The following is a 16,005-nucleotide window of genomic DNA, read 5'->3' as shown; positions in this document are numbered from 1 at the left end:
GGCTACATTCCATTATCCCTAGGGTATCGACGAAACCTTGGTTCAGGGGGATGAACGTGAGTCGCGATTTCATTCGTGTGATGTCTCGGCTCATGTCAAATCACTACACGTTCAACGCACATCTCCGATGTATTGGGCTCACGGAGAACGGTATCTGCACCTGTGGCGAGGATTATCAGGACATCGAGCATGTCGTGTGGTCGTGCGTAGAGTATCGTGACGCCAGGTCTGAGCTTAAGAAATCCCTTAGGGCCCGATGTAGACCACCTGATGTTCCGGTTCGAGATGTGTTAGCGAGTCGGGATAGTCTTTATATGCTCCTCATTTATAAGTACCTTAAACACATTAACGTACAAGTGTAATCTGTTATATTACTCATGAATTTGCTCCTTTTCCTTGACGATACTTCAACTGAGGCTAAGAATAAACTTCACCTACAGGTTCTTTACTAACATCCTCCCGGTTTTCCCCATCCCTCGACTGTCCACCATCTTCATCGAAACTAACAAGATCTTTCTGCTGTCACTAATTTTTCGCTTCCCCTTCCCATGTCTCTTAGCCATCTCGATGTCAACTAATTAGATCTCTGTCGTTCTTAGTCTTTTCGTTTCCATACCCCCTTTTTTCACTCCGTTTTCCACAACATTTACTTCTCTGTGTTTCTTTTATTCTCCTCGGCAACACCACCATCATCACCAACGAAGAGCCGCTCCATTCGATGACCAACATGCGGGCCACCCGCCGGGCCTCCGTAGCCTAGGTGTTTCCCGCGGACCCACAGAAGGATGCGGCAACTTTTGAAACGTTTCCACGTCATATTTCAACACCACCGCCACGAAGAACCACTCCTATCGATGAGGGCAACCCGCCGGATCGAAGACTCAAGAGTGTTTCCTGAGAACCCACATAGACAAGCCCTTGGCATCGTAAACCTTAATGGATTATGCCTTAATAAATATATCTTTGAAAAAAAAATAATACCCCTAAGTCCCATACAAACGAACCGCCAATGTTTGGTTCACAGCCTGAACAAGTAAGCCTAGCAAATTACTCCCTTTCATTGCGATAGTTTGATTGATGTGGAAAGAGATCGTTTCTGGCAACGCTTTATGCTAGTTGCTACGGTGCAAAACAAACTTGTTTGTTTATGTTTATCGTTGCTGTATTAAACTGCAACAATCAGTCTAAATATCACCGGCACTAGCACAAAAGATGGAAAATGAACACAAACACCCACGAATCTACAAATATCAATACAGCTAGTAGTATATTCATGGTGGCTTGACCGACGACACGACCAGACACTCCGAAGAAAAATCGGAATAAAAAGTGTTCGTGAGCGATTTACCACCAGTTACCATACATATAGCGAGCCCTTGAAAATGACAAAAACTAACTAGTCGAGCAACACTGTTTAAGTTGCTATGAACTAGTTATCAAGGAGCACCAGAATAAATAAACAAACAGTTTGAAATAGTTATGGAATAATTCCACATTTTATTATTAAAAATATTTTACAATTTTTCATTATTTGTATTTTTCATTATACGGAAGTGCATTCGACGTTCGAATTGAACGCAATCACTAGACGGAGTGTGTGCTATTGTTAATAAAGCTGTTAGTTGCTTGGAACAAGACTTCATAAATGCTTTGAAATCACCTCTGAAATCTGGTTACCGTTTACATAGATCTAGCCCAATCGGCACTTCAAAGTTCAGTCCAGCAAGGGCAATTACAAACTAGTGACGTTGAACAGGCACGTTCAAAATTTTTGACAACCTTAAACAATGCTGATATGTCCACCAAGTTTATAGAAACACTGTGTCACCTGGAGTTATCAAAAAGTCTACATTCAATCGGCTTGGTGGACTAGTTTTAAACCAGGAAGCTCGAGCAAAACTTTAAACGAGGAATGTAATTCTGGGAACATTATGAACGTGATAAATGCTTAGTTAGATGAATATATTCCCTCTGAAGATAACACACGAGAAGTTGTTGTTTACTGCCTTAAACAACCGAAATCAAATTTTTGTTAGACAAAAATATTTGTTGCCGGTACGGTACGCTACTACGAATCACATATTCGTTATGAGACAAGTACTCCAGAAGTGTCGAGAATACAACGCGCCATTGACTTCAAAGCGACATACGACACAATCGCTATGGCAGATTATGCACGAATGCTGATTTCCGTAATGTGCTACGTCCAAGTATCTGGGACGCTCTCGAGTCGTTTCAAGCCTCAAAGAGGGCTACGGCAAGGTTTTGGATTCTTTTGTCTCTTGTTCAATATTGCTTCGAAGAGCGCGGATCAACACGATCTTCCGAAAATACGTACAGCTCTTTGGCTTCGCTGACGATGTTGATATTGTGACACGTAACTTTGAGAAGATTATGGAAAGAAACATCGAGCTTATAGCCTGACTGGCTATAAAAAGATACAAATTAAAAAAAGACGACTCAAAACTCTCTGAAAGAATAAATTTAATACCTGCCAGCGGCCAACTACACTCAGTGGTTTCGTTTAAAGCGAGAATCTCTTGTTTTTGTTTACATTCCATATGTAGTTACCAAGGCTACTGGTAACTGTTTTTCAAAATCAATAACTTACCAACTTGTGTTGCCAGTTCCAACATTTTTTCAAGCAAATCCGTTTTGACCAGCCCCCTGCTATGACGTCATGAAACTGTGGCCAGCATCATTCTGCAAAAACCAAAACAATGAAGAAGAATGGCTAACAAAATATTGGATATTACAAACTACTTGTTTATTCAGTACTCTTTAATGCGCTTCCCCGCAAATTATCGATCAGAATATCATCACTAAGATAAGAAAATTAAGATTTTACTCAATTTGAAATGCTCGAATGTTTGTTTACCATACTCTGAGCGCACTGATTGCCCACCAAATGCCCCAGATGTTGGCTACGATAGCACTTGCTGTAGCGCCCTATCCTTGCCACCGGGCTGGTTTTGACATTACCAGTTACTGAGGGGTTGTTAAATTTGCGATACAGTTTTGATAGTCGAGTGGCAGGTCGTGTCGTCGGCTTAACCATTCTAGATTATTGTTTAACTTACATTTCGCTTGTGATCTTGATTATCAGATAAAAACTGTTTGTTTATTTATTTTTCACTATAATAAACAGTAACTATGGTGAACTTGCTCTTACCCTTCAGTGTTGCTAGTTTTATAGAAAACTCGTTAAAGTACATTGTCACTCTGACAGTGTATCATGACAGTGTACCGCACGATGCAAAATGTGTCCTTGAAAATTTGTCGAAGTATTCCGTATTATAATTTGTATGTGGTTCCGCCTCCGACAAAGGGAAAAGTTCAATGAACGTTAATTTTCACTCAACGTTTTTAAAGCTCTGTGAGTAAAACTTGTTGTCAATTTAGAAACTGAGTCGAAGTTACTCATTCTTCTAAATCAATATTACTCACTTTTTGACATTTGAACTAAATGAGCAAAAGTTAGTACAAATTACTCACTTGAGAGTAACATTGAATGAGCGTGTTAGCTATTTACCGCAGGAGCTTGGACCAAGCATTATTCTCGATGAACATTAGAATAGGTCCCAAGTGCAAATGACAGTTTCTCTTGGTTTACTTTCTCTTTCAATTATTACGCAAATTCCAGTAATTTCCAACAAATTCTACAGTGCATATCGAAAGTTGATGGTTTTTGCTATTATCCTATGTAGTGTTAGATGGAAAGATTGCAGATTAGACCGTAATACTCGAAAGAGAAAGTAAACAAAGAGAAACTGTCATTTGCACTTAGGACCTTTTCTCGTGTTTGTCTTCAATAGAGCAGGAACTAGAACAAACGTATTCCCAGTAAGCCGTTCTAGTTTTATTCATTCGACCAGTTCTTCTGTCAAATTTAAAACTAGTCTACGATGCCGTTCTATTTTTTGTATATTTGAGTAAATATAACTTACCATTGAGTAGATATAACTAATCTTTAAGTATTTTTTTCCACGTGCCTTACGGAAACTACCTAGAGCCACTTTACCAAAAAATAGGTTATTGAACGAAACCCCGAAATTAGGTGGAATGTACTTTAAATTAGGTTGTTTTGCTGTTCCGTGTATAGAACTTCTAGCTGCTGAATTTGCTCTAAGAGTGTCTGTCGAAACGAAAAAAAATCTGGCATTTACACATAAATCTGGCAACGCTGTATATATTTGAATTCAATGGAAATACGAAATAAATAACGAACGCCAGGCATCAGATGTGAAACAGTTTGTATGCCGTGCCGCGATAAAAAGAGCTATTTGTGTTAACACCGTTTTACTACTAGTTGTAACTTGCTTTTAACATAAATGTGGTGCTTTCTATAAGGATTTGCTTTATGTTTTCATAAAAATGGAGGATCTCGAAAAAACTAAAGAAAACATTCAACCGTTACGTGGTGGTCGAGATATGGAGAAACTGGAAATTGCATTAACATCAGATTCACAAATTTACGAGGAAAAACGGTAAATGATTGTTTCAAAATGCAATGTTTGTCAAAGTCTTATATTTTGAGTTTCAGGATGTTTGAAGAGAGAATAAATAACTATGAAGGATCTGATCCTTTACAGCCATGGTATGAGTACCTTGGCTGGATTGAGCAGACTAGTTTGTCAAGTGGAAATCAGACAGAAACCAATCGAATTCTTTTGCGTTGTGTTGCTAAGTTTGAATGTAATGAAAAATATCACCAAGATCACAGATTCCTAAAAATTTGCATGAAATATGTAAGAATTCATGTTCATCATTTAGACGTAATCTTACAAGCAATATTTGTTTTAGATTGATACTCAAACTTCACCACAAGAATTATATCAAGAATTGTATGATCGTGGAATTGGAACGCTTTGCGCCGAGCTATATATTGGGTGGGCTTACTATTATGATGCAGAAGATGATTTTGCGCAAACGGAGGCTATATACCAGAAAGGATTTGATGCCGGTGCGTCACCCAAAGAAGATTTAATTCAAGCCCACAAACAATTTGGTTTTTCGATGTCCCAAAGACTTTTACACAAAGATGAATCGTCAAAAATGATATTCAAAACATCGTTCGCCGAGCGAAGGAACGCTCTAACTTCACTGAAGTTACATAAAAAGAAACACGTTGGGAGCATTCGAACCGGACTTGCAGTGAAAAGCTATCATCCTGGTATTATCAATCAGGAAAATATCCCGAACAATTTTAGTAATACTGATCCAGGTGGTGTTGTCTATGTAGGAACATCAGAAGACTCACACGCAGGAAATCTTTCTATTGTACAAAGTCTAGTGAATGCAAATCGCGACCGTGAAAATATACGTGAACCAGGCCCGTGGTCAAACGCAAAGTGTAATCGGAAACGTGGACGACTTTTCGGGGCACATCAAGATCTTTTATTTAGAATTTCAGAAGATTCTTCAGATCACCCACTAATACCAGTAATCGTTAACAACTTATCGCGCGGAATTCAGTTAGAATCAAATCATAAACGACAAAGTTACCCACAAAAACCATTTGAAATTGCCGCTTGCGATGATGATAAACCATCAGGATTTCCCGTATATGACAAGATTTCGCTCTACTGTTACGCCCCAGCTCAGGATTTTAGTCCAGAAGAGCTTCATGGATACAATTATTTTAAGCGACGAAGAATTCAAAACGATATGACAGATAGATATGACAACATATGGGGTAAAAGAGGCCTCACAGGAATACGTCTTCATCCTTATCACATACGAGAATTCAAATTTATAGATGATTTAAAAACGGAAAAACCAATAATCGATAACATTACACTTCAAATGGTAACTAGAACAAAAGAATTGTACGCGAATTCTGAAGAACGATCAATGGAAGAGTTGCGTCTTCAAAAATGGAAGGAAGGGAAAATTAAACGTAAGTATCATTGCTTGTGTAACAAAGTAATTGTTGACCATGTTACAACTTTTTTCATCATTAAAGTTCTTTTTGGAATAACATCTAATCGTCTCAATTGGAACGTTCCTCTGGTTATTTGGAAACAGGGCTTTTTGAGGGCGCGGGAGAGCACACAGTGCCCTTAAAGAAAACTTCGAAAATGTCACAGTGGCTCATCTGGGCATTTTCAAGCTGATAATCACTTCGTAAATGAGTTTGATCATAAACTAAGCAGACCAACAAATTGCAATAATATTGATACCAATATTGATGATGAACCCATCTGCAGGTTGCTGTTTAGTGTTCACGTATCCCAGCTCGACTACTCCCTGATCTAGGACATCTCGGACGAAGTGATACTTGATATCTAGGTGTTTTCTCCATGGATTATAACCTTGGTTCTGCGCGATACAGATTGCTGATTGATTGTCACATCGGATGGGAATCTTTTGCACTCCAAAAATCTGTGACTGGAACTGATGCCACCAAAGTGCTTCCTGTATTGTTCGGGAAAGCGCGATGTATTCTGTTTTACACGAAGACAATGCAACTGTTGGTTACCTCTTAACGTTCCATGATACAGCTCCTCCCATGAACGTGAAAGTGTATTCTGTAGTGGATTTTCTAGAGTCCGGTTCTCCTCCCCAATCAGCATCTGTAAAACCTACTAGATTCGTGCAATTTGCCTTCGAATATGTTAGGCGATTTGAACGTGTTTCTCGCACATACCGTATGATACGCTTGACCGCTGTCCAGTGATTACGTCCAGGATTTGCGTTGAATTTGCTGACTTGATTAACAGCGAAACCTATATCGGGACGCGTTGCCTGCGCCAGATAGGTGAGACAGCCCACTGCCTCCTGGTAGGGAATCTGCTTTATTTCGCGTATTTCTTCCAATGTCGTCGGAGACATTAATTTATCCAATATGACACTCGCCTCTGCTGGCGTGGATACTGGCGGTGATTGCCGAAAATTTCACAGAAGCTGCTATATTGCTATCTATATTGTATACAACATTTTCAATCCGATAGAAGATGCTACAAGAACTCGAGTCTCTCAATGCATGAACCGCGAGAGAATTTTTCTACATTCCTTCGCTCCACTTCATACTCTGAGTATTTCTCGGCCCTTAAAAAAATTACAGTCTGATAATGATCGTTGCTGTGTGGAATTTCCCAAGAGAGAATCGCAAGTTGACAATTATCGCAGAAAATCGAGTCGATGATTCAACTTGATGATTCTCATACTAGGTTGCAATATTTCAAAATCCTTGTGTGGAGCATTCACAGACATTTTCATAGACACAATTTATACAAAGATTATATGCACATAGTTAGAATAAGCGGCAATAGTAAAATGATTCTATCGCAACTATCAACTGCCTGTATAGAATCGGATCGCGAAACGAGAATAAGCGACCGTTTGTTGCTTCAGAGAAAATCCCCACAGCGGCGTGCCAACCTTTGATTCTCAGAAATGTCATCGAGAGAAATTCGCTCTCGCACTGGTGTCGATTCTATGTTAAATGAGCCATGCCGGGTTTTTGTTGTTGCGATGATTTCCAACTCTCTTTGATGGCACTGATTCAATCGTTGAAGAGTTGCCGATGAACGTTCTATGATACGATAAAAACCATCCTTGGATACTGGGTTGCAGTTTACCATATTTAATCGTTGCAAAATGCTGTCGATGTAGTGCTCCTGATCCACCCACAGTTTTCCGTTCTTATTGTCTCGCGTAATTCTCAGTGCTAATGTAGAAACGCGCTTCACCAAGATCCTTCATTCTAAAGCGACTATGAAGGAACGATTTCAACTTTTGCTTCAGCTTGTCATTGTTCGTAAATATCATGAAATCGTCGACATAAATAGTAACGAAATTTTTTTTTTTTATCTTTGATTCGGAAATACTGGCACGGATCAACATTTGATTGTTCTAATTCGAATTCTTTCAGCGCTTTGTCCTACTGGTTGTTCCAAACACGGCTCGACTGTGAGCCCATAAAGTGCTTTTCGTAACCGGCAGACTTGCTTTGAAGTAACAGCAAACCATGTCGGTGGTTCCATGTAAATGACCTCGTTCGACAGATTTCCTTGGAGAAATTCAGTAACAGCATCCATTTGCTCTACATCTAGATCATTCTTAATTGACAGCGCCAGTAGGTAACGAATGGTGGAATAAACGGAGGACTACACCTCGTCGTAATCGATGCTAGGTCGCTGTGAGCACCCTTTGACGACCAGACGCGCCTTGTACCGCTCAATGTCACCAGATGGTCCTCGCTTTGAACAACGTCACCAGAAAACGAACTATAGGTAACGTAATCGGAATACTTATCTGGAATTTGGCGCTCCCGGTCGCTGTGCCCAAACCTTTGCTCCTCTACAATTGGTCTAACAAGTTGCGAGGGAAACGCAGGCTCGTTGTCGGCATCCAGAACCTCAGAATCACTTGAATTGCTGCTGGATGTTGCTAAATCTTCAGTTACATTGTTGTAGATATCATCGTTGATATCCGGTTCCACAAGTGAACGTTGTGTTGAGCTCGGTTCATCAATTGAACTCTATGAACTCTATCTGCTGCTGACTTTCGTTCATTTTGATTACATCTTGTGGTTCTCCCTCTTGAACAATGATCACGTCACGACTAATCAGCATATCACGCTTTATCGGATCAAACAATCGGTATCCCTTGCTTGATTCTGTATGTCCCACGAAAACTGTTTTCTGTGATTTTGTGTCGAACTTCTTTCTTTTTCCTTAGGAATGTGAACATATGCTATCGTACCAAAAATCCTCAAATGATGTAAATCGGATTTTCTACCGGTCCAAGATTCTTCCGGTGTTGTCATGATTGACTTCGTCGGGCTTCTATTAACAAGGTACGCCGCTGTTGAAACCACCTCGGCCCAAATTTCTTTGGTAAGCGTGAATCATTCAGCATACTTCTGGCTTTCTCGATGAGTATCCTGTTCATCTTTTCCGCTACTCCGTTTTGCTGAGGGGTGTACGGACAAGTCTTTTCGCGGCGCACTCTATCTTTCATCATGCTTGTTCTGAAGGTTCTGTTGACGTACTCGGTTCCGTTGTCCGTTTTCAAAGCCTTTAGCTTTCTTCCTGTTTGGCGCTCAGTCATGAACTTGAAATTTTCGTATGTTTCAGAAGCTTGTTTCTTATGTTTCAGGAAATAGACAAAAACCTTTCGACTTGCATCGTCGATAAACGTCATCATGTAACGGCTGCCACTGAGAGAAAAAAAAATTTCGATGGGTCCAACCAAGTCCGAGTTGACTAAACCCAGTAGCCCTTCGGCACGCGATACACTGGAAGAAAATGGGTTACGTACATGCATACTCTCAATGAAAGCGATGCACTCTGGTGTGACGTCATTTGCCACTTTGAAACCTTCTGCCATCCTCACCAGTTTCCTCATACTTTGACGATTGAGATGTCCGAGTCGTCTATGCCAAACGCTGGTGCTCAGTAGCGCTTCCTCAATCCTTTGGTTAAGCATATACAGGCCGCCTACCTGTGTACCAGATGCGATCACGTTGCCATCACTCACTCGAACTTCACATCCCTCTTCATTGAAATACACAGTCAACCCCTTTTGACAAATTTTCCACGATCGACAGTAGATTGGTAGCTAGTACCGGAATCTGCAGCACTTCCTTTATTTCGATGGGTCCTTCTTTGAGATCAAGCCTGACCAGTCCCTTCGCGACGGACATCATACTACCGTTGTTTGCTGTTGCCACTGGATGCGCTATGTGCTGTTGCGTTACAAACCTGTTGCCACTACGAGACATGTGGCATGTGGCACCAGAATCGAAATACCACTCTTTACCGCTTACCTTGCCTATCGCAAAAGCACTGCACATAGCTTTGCCAGACGTTTTTTGTGTGGTTAGGTTTTTCTTATCCGGACACTTTGCTGCAAAATGCCCATGCTTTTTGCAGTTGTGGCATGTGTCGTCCTTCTTTGCCGCATTACTTTTGCCTCCACCTTTGCCTTCGTCCAAACGAATCGACGTTAGCTTCCTCAGCGAACCGATTTTTCGTGTTAGACCGTTGTCCTGAAAAGAAGCATACCGCAGTTTAATGAGTCGTCTCCAGACTCAAACAGATGGTAGCCATAACTCGCAAACTCTTCGTCGATTTCTTGACCTTCAGTCACCGACACAGCGTTCCAGGATCCCTCACGAATGAGCGTCATCTTCATGGCGAGTGCCCATGTGGCATATTTTTCTCGTCCTTTGAGCTTCTCAATCAACGGTAAAGCGACTCCGCTGAAACGATTGTTTCCTGCTACTGGTACTCCAGCACCGGCTGCATTGCCATCTCTTCCTCCGTTGTTCATCGTAAGATGATTATTCTTGGATTAATCTTCTTTCTTCTAGTGTCTGGGCCCATAACCTGTTGCAGAGTAAAAACATACAACTGGTTATATGGATTGACTAATGAATAATGAAAATTTATTTGAATCAACAACCTACGTTGATAGGCGTTGCTAAGACATTGTGTAGTCTCATATTCGTTGATTAGATATTGAATGACTACTTCGATTACAACAAAACCGAACCCAGTTTCCATCCTAACTGCTGTCAAACCGCTTGTTTGAAGTTAGTTTCGATCCTAGTTCGAGTCAGTTTCAAACCTGGGCTGACATTATGCCTCTCGAATCGAGTTTCTCGAAACGATTATGTTTGAAGTCGATTCGACTGAATTATGGCATTACGTATCGCGTTCGACTTCTTGATCGAGATCTTAACAATGTGATACTAGATTTTACAATCACGAAAAATGAAACTATAAATTATTGTTTGAATATTTTCGATTTCATTGAAGCGGTTCGAGTACTGAAAATGTTTGTAATACGAAATTTTGTTCGGAATAATATGACTACATTTCTGCTATTTTTTCCAATTGAGATGCTGATACTTTTTCAATCCATTTGAAAGAGTAAAGAATCATTTAAGTGCTGTAAACAATCTATAGATAAACTTTTGAAATTAATGTTTTTTAATTTGACAATGAACTGTCCAGTATATTTGAAAATTTCGGATAAAATTTTATATTATTTATACACATGCAAATTTTATTTGGATGTTAGGCCTAGTGCAAGCTGACAAATATGATCAATTTTGATCAAAATTTATCAAATAAGCTTTAAATCCAACTATAAAAACTAAAATTTTCCAAATGTGTAAATAACACTGAATCTCAATTCTTCGAAATTCATATTCCATTTCTGAATTATTGATTAATATTAATCAAACATACCGCAGAAAATCACAAAAACATTAGAGGTAATTCAGATTAGATTGAAATAAATCTAAATCAAATTTTCAGTCGCTATCATGCCAAACATTGAATGGAACACAAATTAGACAAAATTGTTAAGTCAATAAAATTTTCTACTATTTTCAACTTTCTGCATTAGGAAATCTTTTTAAACATCACCCACTTTCCTACACCTTTTCCCACAATTTGTTTTAGTAACGTTTTCCGTCCACCTATTCCAGAAATTTGACAACAAACTACGGTTACTAGACATAGTCTAGTTTCGACATACTTTTGATATATTAATTAAATACCTTGCAGCTTTCAATTGATATGATTTTTAAACAGTCCGACTCAAACATAATATGCCAAACGCATAAACGCGTATCATAATATGTTAAACAATGCATTAGACTGAAGTTTATAAATACTAATATGTTAATGACAATCTATGACGCTATCAATAACTACCTTTAAATAAAACGGAACGTACTAAAAAATTCAAAGTCGATAGCAATAAAGCTTTCGACCATTTCTTATCGAGTTAAGTCGTTTACGAGGGATATATATATATATATATATATATATATATATATATATATATATATATATATATATATATATATATATATATATATATATATATATATATATATATATATATATATATATATAATATGCAGAGGTCATTCTTTGTAATCGCATCACTTAAGAACGGATGGACTGATTTACATGATTATTTTTTGTTTGGTTAGTTTCTACCACCGCCGGGTTCGCACATCAAAAAAATTATGAAAATTTGCCGGAAAAGGGGAAAAAATCCATAAAATTGTTTTGTATGAAAATGGAAGAAAATCTTTTGGCGCGCAACGCGTTGTTTTCTGTGGAGATTTCACATGCGTACTTGATCGATGTGATTCGTCATTTCGAACCACACGCTTAAAGGTGTATTAAAATAATTGAACAAATGACATAATTGCATAATACTAACCAGATAAATGTTGCATTAAAAAAAATCTAATATCGTATACCAATCAACAAATCAGCAAATTGTGGAACAAATTGAATAATGGACTGTACTGTGCAAGATTAAACGTAAAAATAAAGAATTTATCTATCACATAATTTCTGTAATTTCTGTAATGGAATGAGATTTTTTCAGTTTTGTGAAGAACATCAAAATTTGACAGATCAGGAGGAGACTAAAATCAATGCGGAACTTCAGTTTCATTGTCATGAGTGCAGATGCAGAGTCTCATAACCATAAGTGCATATCGTAAATATATTCCTCTTCAACATTGTATTATTTTTTTCAATAAGAAACTTGGGCTTATTTTTGATTCTCTGGTCTCTCATTGCGATTCGAAAAAAAACTCGTGATTTTAGATCTTATAAGATGATGTACATAAATGGAGCGTCGCATTTCACGTAAATATACGTTCAAGAACATGTACATGGAATTAAATGAAATAAAAGAAAACTACTGACAGTGAGAGCGGCGACTTGATCCGAGAATCATTGGATCGCAAAGTACGTCCATCAATACACTGAGCCATGGAAGCACGCATCAGCTTTTCTTACACATAAATTCAAGCAGTTGCACTTGCTAGCCGAATAGAAATAACAGTCGGAACCAGTAAAATTCAGGCTAATCCTGCATTAAGTCATTGCAAATTTTCTGTCATTTGACAAATTAAGTCGTAATGAGATGCATCATATGTGGGATTAGATCACCTGTAAAATTCAAAATTTGTGTGTGTGAGTATATTTAAATGAATTCATTGTTCATTATCAAGTTAAAGAATAGTATATTGAAGGCCACTGTCATTTGAATTTTTAACGTTCTATTTATTATTCTATTGCCATATTTCAAATAAAACATTGATCTGACACGCTGCGTAACATCGATGCACTACGACTTCGTTATGGTATTAGACTAGCGGTGAGAGAGAAGAAAAGTAAAAACAGAATTTTTCTCCTGGTGATCTAAAACGTTTTAACATTCGAGTTGAAAAGTATACGTATGCAAATGCAATGACGCCCCGGCACGAGAGCAGCCATTGAAAATTTGCGAAATCAATTTGAATAAGAGAAACCGTTATTCCGATCACGTAAACTTAGGAACGGCTTCGTATTCAACAGTAGAGAAGATATATATATATATATATAAATATATATATATATATATATATATATATATATATATATATATATATATATATATATATATATATATATATATATATATATATATATATATATATATATATATATATATATATATATATATATATATATATATATATATATATATATATATATATATATATATATGACTCAATAACGGAATGCATATGACTGTTCTAGAAAACCGCTATAGGCAGAAGAAAAAGTTCTGATATCGTTTACTAGCTGATGCATTGTGTGTAATTGAGTTAGATAAATAATATTGGTCATTGTGAGCGCGAGTTTAACAAATCAGAAAGTTTTTGAATGAATCAATGAAAAGATTGTTCTGTAGAAGCGCCAGGGTCAAACTAATAGATTTTCCTTGCTTTCTAATGATTTAGCGCACATAATAAGTGGCTATTAGGTATCAATGTTCAATATGTTTATCATAATGGATTTATACTGCCATTTTCTACTTTATATTTTAAGAAGAATGCTCAAATTGGCAAGATCAATATCAAATTAAAATTTAAGCGACGTCTCTCCAAGTAACCAAGGAAAATGTCCACTTTATTAGAGCTCTAAATTACGCGTGGTACTTTATGGCCACTTGAACATACAGAACAAGTTCTGAGAAAACTTTCTCGCTGCTTAAAATCTGTACAAAGAATTGCTTCAAAGTTTTTTTTCTGTTGCGTCGTATGTATGTATGCTATGTATGCTGCTTAAGCCAAGTCTTTTTTACGAACGTTTGGTTACTTGGACTAAATACAAATTGTAAATATATCCTACTCTATCGAAAGAACAACTCTAGAAGAAAAAGTGAGCTCGATCGATTACAGAAAGCAAGAATCACACACTAAAAGAGAAAATATCTATTATGTCGAAGCCATTAGAGAAGGATCTCTTTTCAGTGCATTGACTCAAAGGATGAGATGACAATCTGTGCATTTGCTCAATTTTTGCTTAACAGAAATATTTAATTTTGGGTGATATATCTTTTTTGAGGACAGAGACGAACCAGCCACCGGCTGAAAGTCGCTTTAATAAAGAAAACTAACTAATTAACTTTTTTGAGGTAAAGCGAATGTGTGTCGAACTCCGTTGATTGTAGGTTAAGTACTCAGAAAAATATTAGAGAGAAACGTTAACCACTTAGTCGTTGGGCAATTCTGCTATCTGAAAACATAAATTCGAACAAATAATGTTTAAGCGATACGTTCGACGGGAAATAAATTAAAAAATTGTTTTAAATCTCATGTCATCAATTAAACAACTGCTACTACGATTTGTTCGTTCTTTATCCCCTCACAGTTCATTTCCCGTAATCCAATCATCTGTCGCAACTCCTTAAACAATGGAGTAGCGAGAGACTTCGTTGGGATTTCGGCTTCTTTTTGTTGGAATTGAATATATAATATTTTAGCTTTTCCATCGACTACTTTGACTTCTGCATGATGCAAATTGTTTGATATTTTACCACTTTGATATCTAAAATGTGATGTAGTTCACCCATATCAGCCATGTCAATCTTATTCTGGAACATTTTCTTTATCGATTCAACTGTCAATCTTGTTTTTGTCACAATCAGCAAATCATCCACGCAATGATGTAAACAGTCTCCGTGTTCTGTTGGCGCACATAGAGACAGTAGTCGTGACATGAACAAATCAAGTCTTGATCTTTTCGAAAACTATTGAAACCGTTTTTCTAACACCTTGACGATTGCTTCAGAAAGTATAATAAACGTTTCAATAAACACACTTAATTTGGTTTCGATTTAACGCCTTCCGGTACATGCATGTACACCTCTGTCAACGTTCTATTTAGAAAAACCGTACGAACATCCATTTGATGTACCTCATAATTATGCTTATTTGCTACTGCCAGAATTGCTCGAATGGTTGTTAACTTGACGACTACTGCGAAAGTTTCCTGGTAGTCTATGTGCTTTCTCTGCATGTATCCCTTACGCGACCAAGCAAGCCTTGTAACGAACTGATTTGTTATCAGCATCAGTCTTTACAGTAAAGACCCACTTGCACGAAACGAAAACAACAGACGCAGGTGTCCTAACTATCGCCTAGGTTTGGTTATCATTTACCTCATCGCATTCATCAATAGTTTGGTACCACAGCGCCACATCCTCATATTTTGTCGGAATCAGGGTTAAATTTACTGCAGCAGTAGACCTAGACCTGTGTTCGACACGCCGAAAAAGACATTTTAATCATGCCGCCGATTATATTACATTAGCCGAAAAATGATTTTATCAATGTGAAAACTTGTTTACAGTTTTCATGAAAATTCATTGAAAATTAATCACTAAAGTATTTTCCGCCAGGGATGCCAGGTCATTTTTCCAAAAATCTGTGATCAAGCCAAAAACCTGTCTGTGAAAATCTGTGCACGTTTCCCGTACCATAGCAGATCAAAATCGCTTTGGTGAGCAGAAAAGAAGATCGAAATCATTTTGATGAGCAAAAAAAAGGTCTCACAATCAACACGCTCTTTACTTTTTGTGTATGTATGTATGTTTGAAGCCACCATCAGTTCAAGACATTACCAATGTATGCGGGTAGACTTACAGTAGATCCGAATTTGATTATCAGATAGCTTTCATATAATTGCT

At 37.8% G+C, this 16,005-nt stretch overlaps 1 protein-coding gene and 1 long non-coding RNA gene across 3 annotated transcripts in view; one reads left to right on the top strand and one right to left on the bottom strand.

Moving 5' to 3' along the window:
• Nucleotides 1-1,467: 1,467 nt before the first annotated feature.
• On the bottom strand, nucleotides 1,468-2,620 carry LOC131429491 (uncharacterized). The gene is made up of 2 exons (XR_009229435.1): nucleotides 2,492-2,620; nucleotides 1,468-2,428 (listed from the first exon to the last, which is right to left on the bottom strand). It is a non-coding gene; the product is annotated as an uncharacterized LOC131429491 (long non-coding RNA).
• Nucleotides 2,621-3,941: 1,321 nt separating this feature from the next.
• Nucleotides 3,942-16,005, top strand: part of LOC131427760 (uncharacterized) — a 157,046-nt gene continuing 144,982 nt past the window's right edge. The window contains exons 1-3 of one of the 2 annotated variants that reach the window (XR_009229308.1): nucleotides 3,942-4,487; nucleotides 4,544-4,748; nucleotides 4,804-5,899. Coding sequence is in view for 1 of the 2 variants with exons in the window: in XM_058591223.1 (XP_058447206.1) it covers nucleotides 4,375-4,487; nucleotides 4,544-4,748; nucleotides 4,804-5,899 (1,414 nt within the window). In the remaining variant the exon portion in view is untranslated. The remainder of the gene's footprint in view (nucleotides 4,488-4,543; nucleotides 4,749-4,803; nucleotides 5,900-16,005) is intronic. The other variant, XM_058591223.1, reaches the window with a different exon arrangement.

Source organism: Malaya genurostris, chromosome 2 (genome assembly GCF_030247185.1).
Source record: "Malaya genurostris strain Urasoe2022 chromosome 2, Malgen_1.1, whole genome shotgun sequence".
NCBI classification, from domain to species: domain Eukaryota; kingdom Metazoa; phylum Arthropoda; class Insecta; order Diptera; family Culicidae; genus Malaya; species Malaya genurostris.
This window is presented reverse-complemented; position numbering and strand designations above follow the sequence as displayed.